We start from the raw sequence: 22400 nt of genomic DNA, 5'->3' as shown, positions 1-22400 counted from the left end.
ACAATGCATTCATTCTTTAGGTCCAGCTATCTTCAATTTGCCTTTGTATATATATATATTATATATATAAATATATATGTATATATATATACTAGGAACTGTATCTAATTCACAATCCGGAATTCTCTTGATCTTGTGAAAAATTAAATAACATTGTACTAAACCCTAGCGATATTTTTGTCAGTTTTGATGTATGTTCTTTGTTTACAAAAGTCCCTATTGACTCTGTGCTAGAATAGTTAAGTAATGAACTTGTACTGCATGAATTGCCTATGTCCGTTAGTCACATAATTCCTTAATTAAGTTATGTATTTGTGATTGCAGATTTATTTTTAATGCAGAATATTACCAACAAATATTTGGTATGGCCATGGGTAACCCTTTATCACCTCTCCTTTCAAACTTATATATGGAATTTTTTGAGAGACAACACCTCCCGAGTATCACACTTATCCCCTTAAAATGGTACCGATATGTCGATGATATCTTAGTAGTCTTACCTGGTGGTATTGATGTAAATGATTTACTGTCTAAATTGAATAATTTAGTGCCACCCATAAAATTCACTGTTGAAATTGAAAATAACAATGTCATCCCTTTCCTAGATGTATTAATACATAGAGAATCTTTCCAATGCAAATTCAGTATTTATAGAAAACCCACAAATAATTTAACATATGTACATTTTTATTCTGGCCACCATCTTAATATTAAAATTTAAATTTTTTCTTCTATGTTCCTATGCGCTTTACGTATCACGAGTCCACAATATCTGGACCAAGAAATAGAATACATAAAAAAGATAGGAAACGATCTCTGCTACCCACCTCATTTAATTGATTTATGTTATCAAAAAGCTCACAAAAAGTTTTATAATGTTGCTAATAATGAAAAAGAAATGCCTAAAAATGTACTTAGCTTACCTTATTTTCGTGGATTTGAAACCATAAAATCAATATTTAAATCGTTTAATGTTAATGTAGTGTTCTCTTATAACAATACCATTAAAGATATGGTAATTAAGAATAGTCCCGTAATATATATATATATATATATATATATATATATATATATATATATATATATATATATATATATATATATATACACATTACGTAACTTTAATGATAGTCAAATTTAGAATCGAACGAGACACGCGGACAGTGTTCAGCCTTGAAGCTGATTTATTACATTCGATATAGATATATATATCTATATCGAATGTAATAAATCAGCTTCAAGGCTGAACACTGTCCGCGTGTCTCGTTCGATTCTAAATTTGACTATCATTAAAGTTACGTAATGTTTCAGAAGATATGAAGCAACAAAATGAATTTCGGTAACTTGATCAAATATTTTCAAAAGGCAAATGTTGTTTTATTTACATTCTTATGACACTTGAAAGATCATATTTTCAAAAACATTCTCTTCTAAAAAAAAAGAATAAACATATAAAGGTCTCTTGACGATGTGTTAGACCTACGGTCTTAATGGTTCTCACTACCACGCTCCCTCAGACGACGTAGGTGCGCAGAAGAGGCTTAAAATTGGGGAGCTGTCTGGCTGACCTGTTATATCTGGACCGTGGATTCTAAATTTGACCATCATTAAAGTTACGTAATGTTTCAGAAGATATGAAGCAACTGAATTTCGGAAAGGGGAAACTCTAACTCTAAAAAGGTCTACTTAGTTAACCCAACTCATATACTGGTAAAGATACGGTTAATATAATATAAGCAGGGTGACTATTTAGTCTAGTTAGTGTAGTAAAATAACATTGCTTGGCAATTAACACTACAACTCCCGGTGCGGAGCTAGTTTCTCGATGATGTGCGGACTTCGCGGCAACCCTGATTGAAAGGGAAATATCAAAAGGTCTCGATGAATTCGGCTTTGAAGTTGTCAGGAGTGTGATCGGTATGGGAAAGAGTATTTACTGCGCCGAAATTCACGACCTAATCTCGTTTTCTCATACTCTTACAGTCTTTTATTTTATAAGCCTAACCTTTTAAAAAAAAGAAATACATCATTACAATGTTCTCATGTCCAAAAAATGGCAATATTCCGGCAAAATCCTTCAACTTTTATGTTATACTTCTAAGTATGAAAAGAATTATTAATCCACGTCCAATCAACAGTATTGCTTTTTCAAGATTATAAGTTTCCTGTTTCTTCGAGTTAGCAGTCTACAAGCGCTACTAAACCAGGCTTTATTTTTATCATGATAATTCACCAAGAAGAAGGAATTCTCTTTTTTATTATGTTAACACAACCATCAAGCAGCGGAGCAACAGGCTCAAGTTTCTTATACAAATGTTACCAGTTCAGGAATGAAAGATCACTCCAAATTCCAGTTTTTTTGTTTTTTTTTTGCTTGTGATTTAATATATATCTTACAAGAGCAGGACGCATCAGGGACAGCTTACTCAGTTGTAATCATTAAACGAGATAAAGCAAATCAGAATTCCCAATTAAAAGACCATTAGTATTGGTTATAACACCTTAGTAATCAGTGAATTATCAGATTTGTGTATGGCCTCATTTATAATTTGCTCACAGTCTGGCGCAGCAGGAAAGTCAAAAGCTTTTAGTTCATGGCAGTCAATAGAAGGAACACTTTTCGTAAGGAGTGTTGAACATTGAAATCGTCAACAAACATATAAGGTACCTATCATCTAACTGTATGTCAGCTATGTTGATAAAGCAGTAAAAATATCATCTAAATCTGGATTGCAGTAGATGAAACACCAATAAAATGGGTTATTCCTGCAACAAACCCTTGCAACTTGAACCTCGCAAGCACCAACACACACTCTCAAGAGGTTTTATAAGAAGGTGGGTACTCATGTCTAATATTCATTGCCATCGCCCTAGTCCTGGGAATAGTACAGTACTTGAGTAGCAAAGGTTTCTTGAAGCCTGGAATAAGGAGCTCGTGCAAGTGCCACACTCTACAAACCCATGTTCCTGTACAATATGCTGTATCATCTTCTCAGGAATTAACTATAGGTAGCCCACGAATGTTACGGCACTTTACATGACACTCAGAGGTCTAGAACCAGGTTCAGGATTTTTTTCACCTCTGCAGCCAGTATAACAGTAAAAATCAATGACTTTACAGTAATGATAGAAATAAATATGAGTATGTCTGTAAAAATAACAATCAGAATCATGTAAAAGATAATAAAATTTCAGAAAAAATAGTCAACATGGCAGACCAATGACGCGATACAAGCCAAGGTACCCTCAGGATAGCTACGTTGACTGAGGGAAAAGGACAGTAGTGATGATTTTGAAAATGAAGTTCAAAGATGATCGTAAAGAAAAGTTAAGGGTATGGCAACCTCTTATTAAACGACCAGGCATTCTAGGTCAATGTATTAAGCTTCCATAATACACCTCCTGAGAGAAAACTAAGAGGAAGAGAAAATTGAGAGAAGGGTTTGGTGTTGTGTACTACCATCAAGCAAAATAACTGTAAATCCAAGACGAAGGAAGGCCAATATACAGACGCTAGGGTATTTCATTTTCATTTTCTCATCGTTAGTACCACTGAAAGTTCTGCTTCCAATCTCTCATCTCTGATTTTGCTTTTGTGTTCCTTTATCCGATAAATTTTTCCTTAATTTTATTCACTGAGAATTATGTCTTCTCATCCATTACAATTTAATGTATTTTTTTTACATAAATCTATTCAAATTGTCATTCTCCGCCTATAAAATTTCCTGTCACAAGCACTGCAAGAAATAATAGGGTGAAAAAACTAAGACCCTGGCCATATCCTCAATTTATTTTGATATCATACATAATGTAGTCCTTATACAAAGTAGTAGTTTGAATTCCTCTTAGAACCACTGAAATTATCGTGAGCGCAGCACTGAATCTATTTCAGATTTCACAAATCAAAGGGCATCAGGTAGGATACTAATCACTTGTCAATTTTTAAGGCTGCTAAGTGTACTTTAATCCAGTGCAATTATTCCTGAGTAATACCCTTATCACTCAGTACGAAATTGTAGTCATTATCTCCAGGTTGCTTGCAGTTGCTCTGTTCAATAGGGCTCATTCGTTTCACATCAATATCATACGGGACAAGCATCGCCTCCAACTGAAAATAATGAAATAAAACTAATGTCTTAGTCTATTCAGTTTTTTTATATTGGCCAGAATTTTGGTAATAAGAGGAAATACAGGTAAAGCGCTTAAAATTAGTCCAGTTGTCTAGATGCTCCTGAAAAGGCAATAGTTTCCAGACAAAGAGTACCGCTCCAACTTAAGAAGCAGGTGCATACTATGAATAGTATAGGAATCCCATTAACGCTGTTAGCTGTGTCTGTCGTTTCAAAACGGGAATGGGCTAAGAATAAAAAAGTAAAACTTAGAAATAAAGCAGTGAAAAAAAATTGGTGATGTTAGTAATATCTTAGGAGTAAGGACGCTGGGCATATACAAAAGTGCAGTTCGTGCGTGAAATTTGCTAATATATATAGGATTAACCGAGCTCATTAACTTGGATATGGCAGATCTTGTAAACAGACAATAATAATAGAGATAAATACTATAATTAATTTATCTGTTAAGAATAGTTTCAGTTTATGTCTGAACAGGACGCATAATAGACATATGAATATGATATGCACTAGGATGAGGCACACTTTTTAGTTTTCTGTAAAAGAAATCTATTGTGCTGGCTTTGTCTGTCCGTCCGTCTGCCCTTTATTCTGTCCGACCTCAGATCTAAAAGACTACTGAGGCTACAGGGCTTCAAATTGGTATTTTGATCATCCACTCTCCAATCATCAAACTTACCAAATTGCAGCCCTCTAGCCTGAGCAGTTTTTATTTTATTTAAGGTTAAATTTAGCCATGGATCGTACATCTAGCATCGCTTTCCGGAGTCTTGGGACGCACCCTTATTCTACAGCATCAGGTGAGCAACTGGAGAGAGCTGCCGGTCATAGTTGGTGGTCTTAGACAGCATTTTACCTTGTACAGAAAACCCTATTGCGCCGAAGACTTCGGCGCTTTGTTTACTCGTTATTTTATTAATTCTGAATCTAGCTCTCAGCCTTTGGGTCACCAGAATATTTTATATGCTGAGATTTCTACTTGTAGAATACTCCTACTTCGGAGAATCTCTGTAGTTTTCCCTCATGTGTGAGGCTTTTGGCAGTATTGGGCACAAGGCTCTGTTCGCCAAATTTCTCCTGAAAGGTAAACCTCTACGAACTCCATTCTAGGTCTCCATATGACCATTTTATGTCCGTCTTTGAGAGCCCATCGTGAGCCCCAATTTTGACTGACAGCAGTGCGTTATCTTCTTTTATATTCACTGGTACTGTCTCCATTTATCAACTCCAAAAAACTTAATGGAATTCTCAGCATCAGATGATAATCATCCGTTCTTCGACGGCTGTATTGTCTCCTTGACTGCGAGACATTTGCTGGGCGAATGTCCATGTCTGGGGATCTGAGACAGGATAGGTTCCTCTCTTCGGGATGTAACAGGGATGGACATTTTATTCTATCTATCTATCTATCTATCTATCTATCTATCTATCTATCTATCTATATATATATATATATATATATATATATATATATATATATATATATATATATATATATACATATATATATATATATATAAATTTTTACATACGTACTATGAAGCTTTCCTTAGATTAATTTTTTAGGTTTCTATTCAACATCTTTCGGCGTCAGTAACCTAGACTAGACGTTGCGACGCCATTTTTAATGACCGTAAATCATAAATCTCACCAGGAAGCAGTAATCTTCTTTGCCAAGAGCATTCTAAGGTTCAGTCGTTGTATATTTCTTTTACATTAATCTCGTTCAGGGACATTTTTCCCTCTTGCCTTCTGACTTGGGAATTCCCTCAATAATAGTATAGGATTTTTTTTTTCTTAAGAGGCTGGTTCCTCTTAGTTCTTTGGAGGCTAGACCCTTCCCATTTTCCATCTAATTTCCAGGTTATATTTCCTTCAGTTCTGTTAATTAATCAAGAGATAACCCTAAAATTAACGCACAATGATCTTCAAGCATCCTCAGGCATGAAAACTTTGGAGTTCATCATCACTGAGATTTCTTAAAAGCTTTATTAAGCAGCTATGATTAGCTCATATATTTCACTATTAGATCAGAGCGCCTCAGTGGGGTGGTTGGTATGGTCTTGGCCTGCCACCTCGGTGGCCGCGAGTTCGACTCTCGGGTATTCCACTGAGGGGGTTAGAGATGTGTATTTCTTGTGATAGAAGTTCACTCTCGACGTGGTTCGGAAGTCACGTAAAGCCGTTGTCCCTTTGCTGAATAACCACTGGTTCCATGAAGCTTAAAAACACCATACAAACAAACCATTAGATCAGATGACTTACCTTATCAATGACAGCTTGAGAAAGTGTGGTATTGCGGCTGTAAATCGTTGCTGAATCACGGCGGATGAAGCTGAATCCTTTGAGAGACTGACACTCAATGTCAAGGGCGTAAGATGTGTAGTCTGTGTCCAGGATTGCTAAGTTTGTGTTGTAGAGGCTATTCATAAAATCTGAAAACATTGTAAAAATAAAACGATACCCTAGTGAAAATGCAGGAGTGATAAAGAGTCAAATGTCATCATTATTCTATCTTGTTTGGCTTCAGTTTATTCAGATAACGAATAAAGAATAAATATATACCTACAGATATTAGTAAAAGCTGAAAAATTGAGATATACAGTCAAACGAGCAAGCTAAAATAGAATAGGCAGTTGAGCAAATCTTTCAAACTAGTTTCGTCAGTATTTGATAAATCTCCAAGAACTCACTTCCTTTCCACTTGAGCTTCATGCTGGCCTTGTTGCTGGGGTCCACGGTGAGTTCGCCAATGATCTTGACTGACGTGTCCACTGGAAGCATCTGGGAGACGGAGGGCGTCCTCGTCTCTTCGACAGTGATCGCGTCTGAGGGCGAAGTGATGATGGTCATCCTCATGCAGGGGCTGGACGTTGCCAACTTTTTGATGACGTACCACGTTCCATTGAACTGTTGGGAAACAGCGTGGGCTATTGGAATTCGAATATGGAATTCAGGCCAGAGACCAAGCTCTGGAACCTATGAGGTCATTCAGCGGTGAAAGGGAAGCAGAGAGTACAAAGCTTTGAAATGTGTAACCGGAGGAAAACCTTAAACAGTCACACTATGAAACAATTGTCAGGAGAGGGTGGAAAGTGAGATAGAAAAAAGAATGTGAACGGAGGTACAGCAAAAGGAATGAAAGGGGTTACAGCTAGAGGCCAAAGAGACGGTAGAAAAATCCTCATGCAATGCCTACAGTGCCCCAAGTGAGGTGCACTGACGGCACTACCCCACTACGGGGAATACATCAGTGAAATCAAGAACACATGGTAATTCGAATATATTATTCTTGATTGTAAAATGCCTGATTTATGGAAGATGGTCACCTGGCCACAGTCTCAAGTGAACACTATTTATGCTGTATGTCTGCAAGCTCATTCATGCCTGGTACAAATAGTACTGTAGTGAACACAAGTGGGTAAATGAGCTAAGATTGCAAACAATGTGACATCAGTAAAAATATATGAACCTAAGCTAAAATGAATCTAAGGGGGGCAATATTTCTCCCAATATTTGAAAATGCTAATACTGTCTTACCAGTAGGAGAGGAGCTATAGTCGAATGTGACCATATTCCTCCATAGCATTATTTGGCCCGTAGGGGAGTAGAGCCCTCAGTGCACCTCATTTGGTGCACTGTAGGCATTACTTAAGGTAATTTTCAGCGTCCCATCGGCCCCTAGCTTCAACCCCTTTCATTCCTTTTACTGAACTTCCATTTATATTCTCTTTCTATCATCTTGCTAATCAACCTCTCCCAACAATTGTTTCATGGTGCAACTGCGAGGTTTTCCTTCTATTACACCTTTCATACTTTTCTACTGTCATTTTCCCTATCAGCGCTGAATGACCTCATAGGTTCCAGAGCTTGGCATTCGGCCTAAATTGTAAATGCCATTCCATAGCATTTATTTGAGATGTTATCCTTGGGTTGATAATTTTTTGTGTTGAGATATTCAACGTCAGAGACTAGTACTTACCTTTTGGGGATTGAAGTTCTGCATAGGAGTAAACGGCTTGCAGGATCCCATTTTAAACACGTGGGCCGAACCTCCCTGAAGGACGGCTCCCAGCACCACAACGGCCAGCAGGAGTTTCATGTTGAAAGCTCTAAAGAGATAAGCAGGAGAATGGCATTAACTAATAATAATAATAATATGGTTAAGAAATTCACAGTTTCGTGAAAACAAATTGTTAAAAAATATCCACAATTATATATTAAAAATATATTTCTATGTAAAAATATAGAACAAAGACTTTCGAACACCTGAACGGTGTTCCTCATCAGCGTAACGTTAAAATGTAATGAAGAGGATAGTTTCCTCCCCGCCAACCTTTTTAGATGCTCTTCGGGAGGAAACTATCCTCTTTATTACATTTTAACGTTACGCTGATGAGGCGAAAGTCTTTGTTCTATATTTTTACATAGAAATATAATATATAACTGGATATTTTTTAACAATAATAATATCAATAATAATAATAATAATATCTAGAACAACCAGGGCAACAACAGCATTTTTATATATTCAGCAACATCAGTAATAAGAAAGAAAAATTACATATTAACATTCATCAGTGCACGAGAGGTAATATAATATATGTTGGATATATTAAATAATAAATAATAATAATAATAATAATATCTAGAAACAACAAGGGCAACAACAGCATTTTTATATATTCAGCAACATCAGTAATAATAAGAAAGAAAAATTACATATTAACATTCATCAGTGCACGAAAGTTAATAAAATATATGTTGGTAATTGTAATATATAAATATGCAAATGTCGCATATGTATATATTACAGTATATATACATATGTTGCATACTTATGTACAAGGCATGTGATGAATACAGACACACACATATATATCTGTATTTATATATGGCATAATATATATCTATATTTATATATGGTATAATATAATATGTTACCGAGGTTCTAACCTCGGCACAGATTCTCAAAGGAAAAAACAAACACTAATACCAAGTCTCCAAGTCTACCATTTCGCTCACACTCATCTCTCTCTCTCTCTCTCTCTCTCTCTCTCTCTCTCTCTCTCTCTCTCTCTCTCTCTCTAAAACGTAAGTAGGAAGTATAGGAAACCCATGTCTACCAAACTAAAGTTTATTAAACAAAACCAACAAAAATAATGAATATGATTCAATTGTAAAGAATGAGATAATCATAAGACATCAGATCATTAAGTGAGTCATGTCCCCCACTAAAGGTACTATATGCCTCTAAGATTATTAAGCAAAGTCACAAAACACAAGTCCCAAAACTCAAACATAAAAGTCTGACATGTCAATGTTCCCTGTTTACTTGTGATCTCTCACTGATACATCTAGAGACACAAAGAGAGAGAGAGAGAAAAGGACATTTTTAGAAATATGCACAGGGATTTTCACACATTACTCACAAATAAAATATAAAAGAATAAATAATATATATAGTTCAAATGAGCTCTGTAAATAGCGTTTGTTTCGCGCTCACCTTACTGACAATTGGCAGGAGACCGAGACCGGGACTTCCTCTGTTTACAGGGCGTTACAAAAGAATAATCATGATTGTTTCAGAAATAAAAATCTAGCTTTCACTCGTTCCGCCCATCAAACCAACATACGTGCATACTTCCCTCACAGAGCACGCCCATAACCAACTTCCGTTGCGAGAAGCTTCTGTGACATTTTTCAGGATCAGCTCAGGAGAAACTAAGTCAACAAGATGTTATCAACGTGTGCATTTCTTTGTCTAAGAGCTGATTGGCGTAAGCCCGGACACCTTTGATCTCCTTCCGCTCACACAATCCCCGATGTAGGAATAATGATTTTCCTTATATCAAAGGGATTTATATATATATATATATATATATATATATATATATATAATATATATAATACTGTATATATATATATATATATATATATATATATATATATATATATATATATATATATATATATATATATAGTACATGTATGTATGGTCAAGAAATAAGAATATCTATCTGTTGAGCTCTTAGATAACTACAGTCAGAGAGTCAGTATATACTCACGGGTTTATTGGTCCCAAAATACTCACAATACTCTTCAAGGAACAGCTAAGCAAAAAGAAAAAAAAAGAGAGAGAGAAAAAAAAAAGAAAGCTTAACCACGGAGACGAAAATCCAGTGGCTTTGCCGAGCAGTTCCCCATACTAATCAACTGCAGCTGTGTGCGTGTGTGCAACCACTTAATGTGTGAATGTTCTCTCTCTCTCTCTCTCTCTCTCTCTCTCTCTCTCATCTCTTCTCTCTCTCTCTCTATATATATATATATATATATATATATATAAATTTTTTACATACGTACTATGAAGCTTTCCTTATAGATTGATTTTTTAGGTTTCTCTCTCTCTCTCTCTCATTTTTTGTGAAGAAAATTTACCCAGTGACTAAGAAAGTTAAGTAAATGCATACATAGTGTATGAACACACGCACACACACACAAATCACACTGCATTACTGTATTAGGTACAGGTACTGTACTGTATTAAATGAATGTGAACAAAAATATGGCACTAGAGAGGGAGGGGGAAGGGGGTGGGTGTCCGAATAGGCAGCGTGTAGTGTTTTGTAACACACTCAAATAGAGACATACACCAAGATCTTTATGGTTTTCATTGTATGATTTTTATATATTTTATATCTCTTGTAAGCATACCCGGTATGAAAGTAGAACTATAGCAATCGACTTTTTTTTTAAGGTTAAACTGTCCAATACGTATTGTATTTAATTTTAGAGGCAATTCATTTTAGACATATCTGAAATTGATTAAGTGAAATATATTAGTGGAATAAAAAATGTCAAAATATCAGTTAAGATAAACTATTCATTATTTTATATGACACTGCTGCCACCCATATGGTAAAAGAGTTTGCTCCAGGGTACTGGATTTTGTTGGCTATACATATACCAGTCTCTGATACTTATCGAATTTCGTTAATTACCGGGAAGGACAACCCTAGACTGTCGAGGTGCCACTGTGTTTAAATGAGAGAGAGAGAGAGAGAGAGAGAGAGAGAGAGAGAAGAGAGAGAGAGAGCGGACGCCGGTGTTCGGTGTACAGTAAGTGTTATGAAATTTACGTTGGGGGATCAGTGCAACACGCCTCAGAGAGCTCGGGGATTTTCGTACGTACTAGGGATACTGACCATACCATAAATTGGAGTGGGGTCGAGCCGTTTTTTCAAAAGTAGCTGCCCCGTACAAAAGGAAGATTCTGGAATCCGCCATCATCAGTTAAGCTCTCAATATGAATGGCAGGATGGCATTGAAAATTGAATTTCACGACGAGTCCATCTTAAGGCCTATTCTCAAGCAGGTGTTCCTTTGGGATCGCATTTAGTCAGAGATGCGTATTTTTCTGTGTAACTCGTATGAACATCGCTAGTACGACAAGAGTCTATGTTTGCTTGAAATTATTCCTTTGAACTCTTAAAAAGCTGTTCCTCTGCAACCAGTCTTTCACACTTGTTTTCCCCTAAGTAAGTAAGCAAGCCACCACGAATATGAAGTGAATATTAGCATCTTTGTTATGTGCAACTCTTGATGCTTGATAAGCAAAGATTTGACGTACATTACAGATCCTATCAGTCTTCTTTAGCTAACACAAAAAAATATTTGTAAAAGAAACTGCAAGCTTCGACTAACCTTTGTTATGAGCCTAGGGACGATTAAGAATGGTTCTTCAGCTCCTGTCTGCACGGTTATATAAGATGGCTCATCACAGCCCAGTGGCCGAATTGAAGAGATCTTCCGGCCTCATTTAGCTGGCGATGACGCCTTTGGATATGCGTGGCAGCGTATGGTAGTGAGTTAACAAGAAAATCAAAGAGTACAAATTTGCGATCTTGTCATTCAAGTGAGATACGTGACGGCAGAATTTTCATCCTTAAACTACAAGACGGTCAGTACTTAAGCTCGATCTGGTTATTGCTACACTATTATCGAGTGAAAGGTGCGCGTTCAAGTGGACTGCGGGAACATGAAAAACGCAAAAACCAATACGTCGGTCATATAAAAGGAAAAGTACGGAACATCACTCGTTTTCATTATTGCCTAGAAATTCCGCTATTTATTGTTATAGCTTGTCAAACGCTGTAGGCCTGTACCGAGTCTATATTTTCCGTGACTATCGTTTTCATTGAACTGTACTTACAAAGTAATAAATAATTATTGTTTTTTTGTTATGTCAGAGTATATAGCATAATAACAAATAAAGTAATATGCATGTTATTGTTAACATAATAAATTAATCAATCAGTAAAACAAGAAATATTCTTGAATTTCAGTGCAAATTTTCTACATTATAAGTAAAATTCTGTTAACCAAAGTCAGTACTTTGAATAACATCTAATCGGGTAGAAGGGCATAGACCGCATACCCAATTTTTCTTCTTAATATAACTAAAATAAAATTTTAAAGTATTTCATGATGCATATACCTATATATGCAATGACATTTATAGAAGAATAGGACCAGTTTTGGGAAAAACGAAACCACCCCCCAAATTAAAAAAAAAAGACTGTGGGTACGGGCCTGCGCTGGCCCCATTGTACTTTATCAATGCATGTATATAATTTTATTTATTCACGCAAAGATGGAATGCAATAACAACTAATAAGGCGGTTATAATATATAATTCAGACACAATCCCAAGAGCTCGTAAGCACCGTCTTAATAATTTAATTTAATAATTTATCGTTAGTCACAGAAAATACTTTGGCCATACGTACTCATGGAAAACTGTATCGTAGCTCTAATCGTCAACTTCTCCGAGCTACGTTTCTCTCTAATCTACTATCTCCTAAATTTAATTTCCAAGCTACTTTGTGTATATGTAATCATTGAACGTCCGTGAAGGCTGCCTGCCTAAGTGCCCCTAAAAAGACCTTAAAAAAAATGCATCAACGTGTCCGTTTTGCGATTAAAGGCTCCAATCGTTCGAGCTTAGTAATATACAACTTCAACCATGGGTTTAAAATCGGTGTTGCACGCAACAACACGCAGGTCTGGCCAACCAGGAACTCACCAAGGACAGAGCCTTTCCAGGACATCGGATTTCAGAATGTATTGCATGTATGGTAGTCATTAACTGTTGAATGTTCTTGCTTTTAATAACGCTTACGTTACCGTTAGAAGTTTCTTTCGTTCTTTTGCCAAAACTTAAAGGTTAGACATAACCTAGCAAAGGAAATCTTTAACATCAGTCAGTATTTTGTGTTGAATTTTAGTCCAGCGTTGCTTGCTAATTTCTTTTTTTCCAAGTGATGTTATAACGGATCTGGTGAAAAGAGACCAACCATCACTGCAAATTCTCGCTTAAGTGAATAACTCCTATACGTAGTTCTTTCCGAAACGCAACTCTTTGTAACGTTAAAATAACAGCCTATAACATGACTCTCTGACGACAAGTTGTGATATGTTTTGATGGCCGGAAATAAAACCACAGAAAAAACAAATCACCGGGAAAATTTTCTCAATTTTGGCTAGAAAAAAAATGTCACAGGAAAAATGTCACATATTTAATTTATGGTGACCGGTAATAAAGTTGCATGGAAAAATTCACAATATTTCTTGGGGGCCTTGATATTCATGATATTTAGAGCCTTTTGTTTATATTTTTACGTTTATCCCCAACGGGCTTTTACTAAATACGCCGCAAAAGTGGATATATGCCAGGTTAAAAAAAAAACCAACAGGCTAGTACTAAACACGTCACTCAGAGCTTAATGACCTTATAGGTCCCAGTGTTTGGCCTTTGGCCTAAATTCTATTTTCAATTCAATTCAACTAACACGCTGCAAACACGGATGGATGGATACGTGGGTACATACAGAGTTAAAACCCTTGGTGTCCACTATCTACAAAAGATTAATCTGACTTTTTCCCTGTAAATTTTTTCTGTTGACTTTTTTACCCGACTTTTTTTTTCCTGAATTCGATGTTTTCCCTCTCTTTCCTTAACGTGAACAGCAGACTTCGTTAAGTTTTGAAAATTGTCCTCTTGTGATTTTGATGAGATGGCGGCGTTGAAATGGAATGAAATTACTTCGTTTAAAGTGAAAAAAAACCACGTTTACTGTCTCCTGCATAACTTGTTTTCAGACGCACTAGACAAGCGAATTATGTCCTGTAAATATCCCTGAATAACTATACATATACATATGCACTTCTTCGTATACGTTTATATAATATGCATGTGTACGTACTGTATATGTAGGTATGTATATACACTTACATACACATATTATGGTAACCATCAGACTTAAAAAAAAGGATACCTCATTCTATGCTCTTGATTGTTAACTGGTTGTTTGCGTCTCTGAAGGACGAAACCGTCTAAAGTCGGCTTTCTATGGTTGGGTAAAGGCACGGTGCGATTTTCTTACCTAATCGCTGATTGGTTCTCTACCGTGACAATACTACTTCGTCATACTATCGTCCTAAAATTTGGAGCCCTTCATAATTCAGTTTCAGTGGCTAATGACTAATCGCCGTAGGAACTCGTACTAAGTCGGTACGCGTTTTTTGCGCTCTGTTTAAAACCACTGTTCTAAATTTACGCAGTGTGTGAGATCGAAAGTTGCTCGTTTTCACGCTCTTTCATTTAAGCGTGAATTATGGAATATATCTTGTGATGTTGGTAGTTGATACAGGAATAATAAACAATTCAATCTTTACAGCTGGTGTGGTCGATGAGCTATAACAGAAAATGATTTCCGGACAAGTGGTGGTAGTCATATTCGACGATAACTCGTGACAATGATGAGACTTTGATGATAGCAACAAGACGACGAATAACGCGACGATGAGGATAGTGAGAGCTGTGGTGAGTACAGCTAATTATAATTTTTCACTGTATTGGGTGCATCAACTACGACACTTTGTCCGTGTGCATAGCATAAATTAGAATGGAATTTACTATCAGGAGAGGTGGAAATTTCTGTATGTTGATTCAGGTTTGTCGGTTTTGAGGTTAATTATTGTTTAATGAGTAAGATGAAGGGTTTTGTGTCGTGTATAAATATATATATATAAAATTATATATATATTATATATATAGTTATCCTGAACATATGCGCATGACGGCATAAAGCAAATTACCCTGATTAAGTGTAACTGAAATTATAGTGTATCTTCAATTCAAATGACAGAATCGTATTTGAAACATGAGTCGGGGCAGGTGTACGATTAGCTGTGTAGTTATAACATATAAACCTTATAAATTGATCAATTTTTGGTACGCTTTCATTTTGGTTACTTGATCGCCAACTAAAAAAAAAAATCATGCAGGGTCTTGTTTGGTAGAGCGAAATCCAGAGGTCCAAACAAGGCTTGTTCCTTCGAACACCTGACTGCACTCACGAATCGTCTTCGTGTGATGGCCTGCGGTGACATAAAGCCGGTTTCGCTAGCGAGCGCGCGCGCGCACACACACTCACGAAATTGCGTGGGACCTGCTTCCTTTATCAGGTGTTCGTGAGGTCTAAGACTGTGGTGATTATTATGGGATGGTGGACCCTTTCCAAGTGTCTGTTAAAAATGGATTTAAATAGATTGGGGGAATGTCTTGAGTGCAATGTACGGTCAACAGACCTCTGCTTGCTCACACAGCCACAGACGTTTATAGTTTATATGATTACTATATATATATATATATATATATATATATATATATATATAGATATATATATATATACTCGCTATTGGTCACATTTGTTATGGGAAGGGGGGAGGGGGGGAAGTGAGGGGAAAGGGGAAGGGAAGAGGGAAGGGGTAGAGACACACAAACAGACAGACAGTCAGAAAGGCAGCCAAGGAAATTAATATTATTGAAGATTTATTTATATAATAATACGTGTATGCACATATACATACATATATATATATATATATATATATATATATATATATATATATATATATATATATATATATATATATATTATATATATATATTATATATATGTATATATGATATATATGTGTAGGTGTGTATATATATATATATATATATATATATATATATATATATATATATATATATACATATATATATATACATATATATATTATTGGAAGGAGACCCTCTTTCAAACAAGTCTTATTGAAAGATATTGCTGCATCAGCTGCATTCAACTTGTAAATAGTCTTCTCTATTTTTCTAATAATAGCTTTCTCTCTGCTATTACAACTGGCGAGTACTGCGCCGATTTTACTCATCAGGAGCAGTCAATTCCAGGATAATTGTCACAAATTTATTTATTTGTTACAGTAAATGAACAAATAGGTCACAAATATAAGTTAATATATTAGCCAACGTTTCTCTCGGTATCATCCGAGTATGATCACGGCAGTGGATCGGAGCAGACTGTTGTTGCTGTCAGGATCTACTCAATATATAGCGGCAGGTCAGCTTATATGTTTATATATATTAATTATTTTTTCATTTGCTGTTTTAAACTATTCACTTATGAAGCATTTATTTCTGAGCGCATAAATATCAATCAATCTAAATACATATATATATATATATATATATATATATATATATATATATATATATATATATATATATATACGTGTGTTTATGTATGTATATGCAAGCGCGTAGCTACACACCTCAAATACCAGACCTGGGTGTGCAAATTTAATCTCATACCAACTCGATGAATTAGGAAATTTGTGCTGATTACTTTATTGCAATGTAATATGTATTCGCCAATTTTCGAGCACGAATTAATAGAGAAAAAGCAAACTAAAAATGTATAAATGATACTCATTCATTTATACCATTCAAAGTCATGGTTATACTATTGATTTTTGTTTGTATGGTGTTTTTACGTTGCATGGAACCAGTGGTTATTCAGCAACGGGACCAACGACTTTACGTGACTTCCGAACCACGTCGAGCGTGAACTTCTATCACCAGAAATACACATCTCCCACTCCTCAATGGAATGCCAGAGAATCGAACCAGCTATCACCAAGGTGGGACGCCAACACCATACCAACCACGCCACTGAGGCGCTAGGTTATACTATTGAAAGTCGAGTTATTGTCATCCTTCGCTCGGCACCTGAGTCATAGGCGTAGTGTTTGCTCGCTCTCCCGAGACGACTCGGCTCTCGTCTTGCCATTACTGAGAATTCTCTCCTTTTTTTTTTCCCCCTTCCGAGGAATCGAATACTCGTGATGCACCGCTGCCATCGTCTTTACATATTTTAGTTTTAAGGGGAATTTTTATTTTATTCTATATCTATATTATGTTACTCTGTCTGTTACTGTGCTTCATTTTAATTGAGTGTGGAGCTCTCTTATTCAGATATTAGCATCGGTACGTTTTCGTCTTCCTGATTTGTTATGAGTCTTGTGTGATTAATTTCCGATGTGTTGTTGTGGTGAGCTTCTGAACATGCGCATCAAGTTTTGCTTATCGATAAAGAGACAAATACTGTGCGTATATATATATATAATATATATATTATATATATAATATATATATATATATATATTGTTACGTATATAGGGCCTTGTGAGAGACTAGATACGTAAACGGAAGTAATTTAGGGATTTCAAGAGGGAATTGCTTGAACTTACCGTAAACTTTCTTTAGAGGGAAGGTCGCCAGAAAACTCAGCGCTCGTTACTTTAAACTATTTATTTACAAAAAGGCCCGTGCTGGCCTGGAGAAAAGTTAAATGATATTGGCCCCCACGTTGGGGCTTATAGTCTCATTCAATTCAAGCTGATTTTCGTTCACTTGGGTTAATGCACACTTGCGGCAGAGAGATGGCACGTGACTCATGGAATCTGGAAAAGAATCCCAGATTAAACGAGATAAAAGGAAAAATGACTTCTTGCTTTGATTAAGGCTGATTAATTCCCTAACATTGGGGAAGGTAAACTCGAATGGTTCACTGAGGTATGCACGAAACTTGGTCTCTAACAAGTCACAAAGGGGAGCACGTGGCCCGATGAGGACAAAGGGCTTTGATGTAGAAGGGGTAAAAATGAGAAGTGAAAATGAATTTAGCAAGAGTCGTATGGGTAGTAAAAGGTGCTGGGTTGAAGTTTACACTTTCAGACGTACCTTTATGCAATATTCTGTGTATCCTTGTAGAAGAATGCGGCCTGACCTCTGTTCAGGTCTTGGGTTCGTGTCCACCAGCACGACGTGGGTAGGCCTAATTTTGGGAGGCTGGCAATTTGACCTCTGTCCGAGATCACGTCTCGCAGCCGACTGAGAGCGATCCGGCTTGTTTTCGAATCACGGGGGCTTCCAAAAACCGCCTCGAGCATTGCCTGAAAGGTGGTAAACACAACGCCAGCAAATTGGGAAAGAAAATAGGTCTTATTGTAGAGGTCCCTAAAATCCATCTCGAAGCCTAGCTACTCTTGTGACTTGTCTCTCTTACCCTAAGCTTCCGTCAGACCGGAAATATCATTCCTACGACATACCCCCTCTCCCAACAACAGTCGCTTCAGAAGGCATGGCTGCTACTTTTATAATGAAATATAACTAAAACTCTGCTGGGAAGGCGAGGCGTTCTATAGACGTAGCAGCTCCCCCTGTTAAGAAGGCATTCACTCCCTTTCGGGCGTGAAGGTCTTGGCTTAAATAAGTTGATCGCCTCGACAACCCAGTTCTACTCTAACTTGAAGTTTTTTGAGCAGCGATACGGCTGACTACAATGGCCTACCTAACTTATAGGCAAAGATGCTAAGTGTACTAACTTAATGTAGTGATGTAATCTAGCCTAAGTAATAACTACGGGTTGTCTGTGACGACAGTCTACTCTACCCCTAGATAAGGTTACTTGAAAATTCTACTTGCTACCAACCTAATGCCCTGGTACTAAATCATTAGCCTAACCTACTCAATACAGTTAAATGAAGACGCAATCATTCCAGAGTGTGGTACGCACAGCAGCAGTTCAGCGACGGAATTGTTAAAATACATAATGAGAGGTAATGATGCGTTGGGGATGATGAGTGGTTAATTTACCAGGAGGGAAATGCAATGAGGTAATTATGACATTTACATGAGTGTTAGTATCACAATTTCTAGGGGTTAGAGGGTTAGTTCTACTGGCAGAGATCAGGCTGGCTACCTTCTCTGGGTAGGTGCCAGGATCATCCTGCAAATGAATGCGACACTGTACCTCGGGCACAGGTGTCAAGGAGAGCATGTGGCTCTTTTGTTACTATGTTAATGATTGGTTACGTCCCTTCTTCTTCTTCTTCTTCTTATTCCTCCAGGACCTGGCTATACCAGTCCTAGGAGTAGACGGAGGCACCGACTCTGGGGAAAGGCCAGAAACGCCGGCAGGAGCAGAGGCAGCGGTAGCCTGAAGGATTTCAGGAGAACACCCTACTTCGGTCTCTGCAGCAACCGTCGTAGAGGTGGAACCTACTGCAGGGGAGGCCCTCACTCCGGCTGCTGCGACAACCGTCGTGAGGGGAAAACTCCAGGCTGACTCCTGGTCGGGCAGTTCCTGGTTTTCCAGAGGAGGTATGAAGGTTAGGTCTGCCGGAGGTTCATCCTCGGGCGACAGTGGTGAGGGCGAAGAAGACTCCAATGGGACTTTGGATTGGCCATGGGCCGCGGTAAGCTCCATGCCTGTTGGAGGATCTCCTGTAGGAGGATCCTGGGTAGGTTAGGCGCCGGCACTAGCTCGGGGCCAGGCGCAGAAGTCAAGCTGTGGTGGCTCTACGTCCAGCTGGCGGACGGAGCTTGGCACTGCTCAGTGCTGCCAAGTGGTACTGGCAGAGAGTTGAGGTCGACTGGACCTGTGGCGGGTACCGGAGGTGCAATACCTCTCAGCGTGCCCTTGGAAATGGGAGACAGAGGCTCCTGTCTCTTTTGGAAGGCTAAGCCTTGTGGAAAGTGGACATTGTCCGCTGCTGGTAGTCGGCTAGGGCACCTAGGCCAATTCGTGGAATGCCCCATTACGTTGCAGGTTTTGCAACGGAACTGTGAATGGTCAATCTCCCTCCTTGGTAACGGGGGAGACTGTTGGTGGACGTACTTCCTGGAGGAAGTAGAATTGCGATGACTCCTTGCTTTGGAGTGATTTGTTGTGGGGTTAGGACCCCTAGGCTTTTTGGAATGCGAGGGAGACTTCATGTCTTGCCCTAGGAGGAGGTCGTAACCTCCTGGAATGTAGCTTGCAACTGCAAGGGTACAAATTCTGGAAAAGTGAGGTCTGGTGAGCCTCAATTGGACGGTCGGAAGGATCAGTTTAATGTGATTGATACCTTCAATGGTGATCAATCGACGTCTATCAACGGTAGCCCCTCGGGGATTCTGTCTTCCCGTATCAGGGAGATTTGAGCGCCAGAGTCGTCGTAGGCTCTGACGTGGCTTGGCTGATAATGACTTTGGAGGGGTGCGACTGTTATAGGGCCCTTAGCTGGGGTCCTAGTGAAGAAGGATTGGTGACGGCCATTGCGATGGCAGGAATATGGTGGTTTGCGCACCCTCCATAGTTGGCAGACATGTGACCCTTGCGGCCACAGTCTCGGCCAGAACAAGTGTTCCAGAACCTCTTCCGTGGCACTGGATGATAAGACCGAGATGCCCCCACAGGTTGCGAATCTGTGGAGTCACCAAGGCTGGCAGTGTGCTCAGGCACAGGTGAATAGTCCTCCCTGGCAGTGATTTGACGTGGGGAGGTTAAGGAAACCTCTGTTGAATCACCCTCGGAAACAATTCTGGGGTTAACTGGTGGGCTTACCTCTTCCAAAAGGGAGGAGGTAGGCGGTAAAAAGGTAAAAGGCTGGCAGGATGCGGCAGGAATTTCTATCTCCGGCACTGGATCAGGACCAGGCTCACAAATAGAAAGGATGTCAGGCTGACCAGAGACGGCGGGACTAAGAGAGACAGTGGGCGCAGGGCTGGAAGCTGGCAGAGTGGCTTGAGCTAGGATACTCTCCTTACGGGCCTTCTCCCGCTTGATGTCGAGTTCCTTCTCCTTGAGAGCAAGCTCATGCTTTCGCTCCTCTTTCCCTTGCCTTCCTTTCTGCTTCTCTTTCTTTTCTCCCTGCTTCTCCGGCTTTTCTCTGGTTTTCCCTTTCTTCCTTTTCTTGCAGGCGCGCGGCAGCCTGCTGCGCCTTTATCCACTGGTCTAGTGCTGGTCCAGTGTAACCAGCCTCCTTGCCCAGAGTTATGAGGACTCGGAGCCTCTCGAGCTCTACGGCAAAGAAGTCGCGGGAAGCAGGGGAAGACATTTCCCTTAGGCTGCAGTAGAGGCTCTGCTGAAAATGAAAATAATGGCCAGGAAGGGTACGGAATGGAATAGGAGTGCCTACTGTGGAAAGTGGCACTCACTTGGAAAGGTGTTCTGCGACGTGGTAGAGAAAAAGTCTGAGAAGACTGGGTGCTCTGTGGCACTTGGGAAGTGTCCCGTAAGTTGGTGGCACTTCTGGATTGGCACCTTCTAAAGAGGTGAAAAAATCAAATGGAGTGTACGGCGTACGTCACACTTAAGGGCGTTCCTAAGTTGGGAGACGCTGGAATGGGCTACCTGTGGGTCCAATACAGGTGCACGGCACTTATGAGGAGGCGTTCCTTGGTTCAGTGATCCAAAATGGCGGATACTTTAATGAATGAGCGTTCCGTAGGACGGACACGCAGGTATAGGGCTACCTGTACGTCTGTACAGGTGCGCGGCACTTATGAGGAGGCGTTCCTTGGGCAGCACTAGTAGTGCTGGTATTGCGGCACTTTGGGGAGGCGTTCCCTTAGGATGGTCTGAAAGATCACTGATCCTCGTACGGACATTAATGAATTGGGCGTTCCGTAAGGACGGACACGCAGGTTTGTCAGCACTTAGGGCTGGTTAATTGCGGCACTTCTGGGAGGCGTTCCCTTGTTGAGTGTTCCGAAGGATCACTGACCCTTGTACACGGACACACTAATTATTTGGGCGTTCCGTAAGGACGGACACGCAGGTTTAATGGCTACCTGTACGGCCTGTACAGGTGCAATGGCACTTATGAGGAGGCGTTCCTTGGAGCACTGGTATCGTGCTGGTATGTCCCGTCGGACGACACTAGATGCAGTATACTTAAATATACTGAAGTGAAATGGCACTGCTCATGGCAGAGGTAATAGTGGAGGAGAGAAAGTAAAAGGTGGGAGTACTTCAGCAGCCAGTCGATGGACAGTGTCAAGAATTAGTGGCCCTGTAAAATGGTAAGACCTGACGT

At 38.9% G+C, this 22400-nt stretch overlaps 1 protein-coding gene and 1 long non-coding RNA gene across 3 annotated transcripts in view; one reads left to right on the top strand and one right to left on the bottom strand.

Moving 5' to 3' along the window:
- The window catches only part of LOC135222923 (uncharacterized), a 105279-nt gene that overhangs the window by 17352 nt on the left and 65527 nt on the right, over window positions 1–22400 (top strand). The window contains exon 3 of the long non-coding RNA XR_010316391.1: window positions 14870–15015. This is a non-coding gene — a long non-coding RNA (uncharacterized LOC135222923). The remainder of the gene's footprint in view (window positions 1–14869; window positions 15016–22400) is intronic.
- LOC135223312 (apolipoprotein D-like) lies at window positions 3775–11910 on the bottom strand. 2 transcript variants are annotated; one of them, XM_064261777.1, is made up of 5 exons: window positions 11835–11910; window positions 8113–8242; window positions 6824–7040; window positions 6396–6565; window positions 3775–4108 (listed from the first exon to the last, which is right to left on the bottom strand). In XM_064261777.1, the coding sequence occupies exons 2-5, from the start codon at window positions 8230–8232 to the stop codon at window positions 3977–3979; spliced, it is 639 nt and encodes a 212-aa protein (XP_064117847.1). In that variant the 5' UTR covers window positions 8233–8242; window positions 11835–11910; the 3' UTR covers window positions 3775–3976. The 2 variants fall into 2 exon arrangements, with proteins under 2 accessions (XP_064117847.1, XP_064117848.1); XM_064261778.1 differs by lacking the exon at window positions 11835–11910 and adding an exon at window positions 9637–9740.

This window comes from Macrobrachium nipponense, chromosome 8 (assembly GCF_015104395.2).
Source record: "Macrobrachium nipponense isolate FS-2020 chromosome 8, ASM1510439v2, whole genome shotgun sequence".
Lineage (NCBI taxonomy): Eukaryota > Metazoa > Arthropoda > Malacostraca > Decapoda > Palaemonidae > Macrobrachium > Macrobrachium nipponense.
Note: the sequence above shows the minus strand (reverse complement) of the source record. Positions and strands in the feature narration are given on the sequence as shown.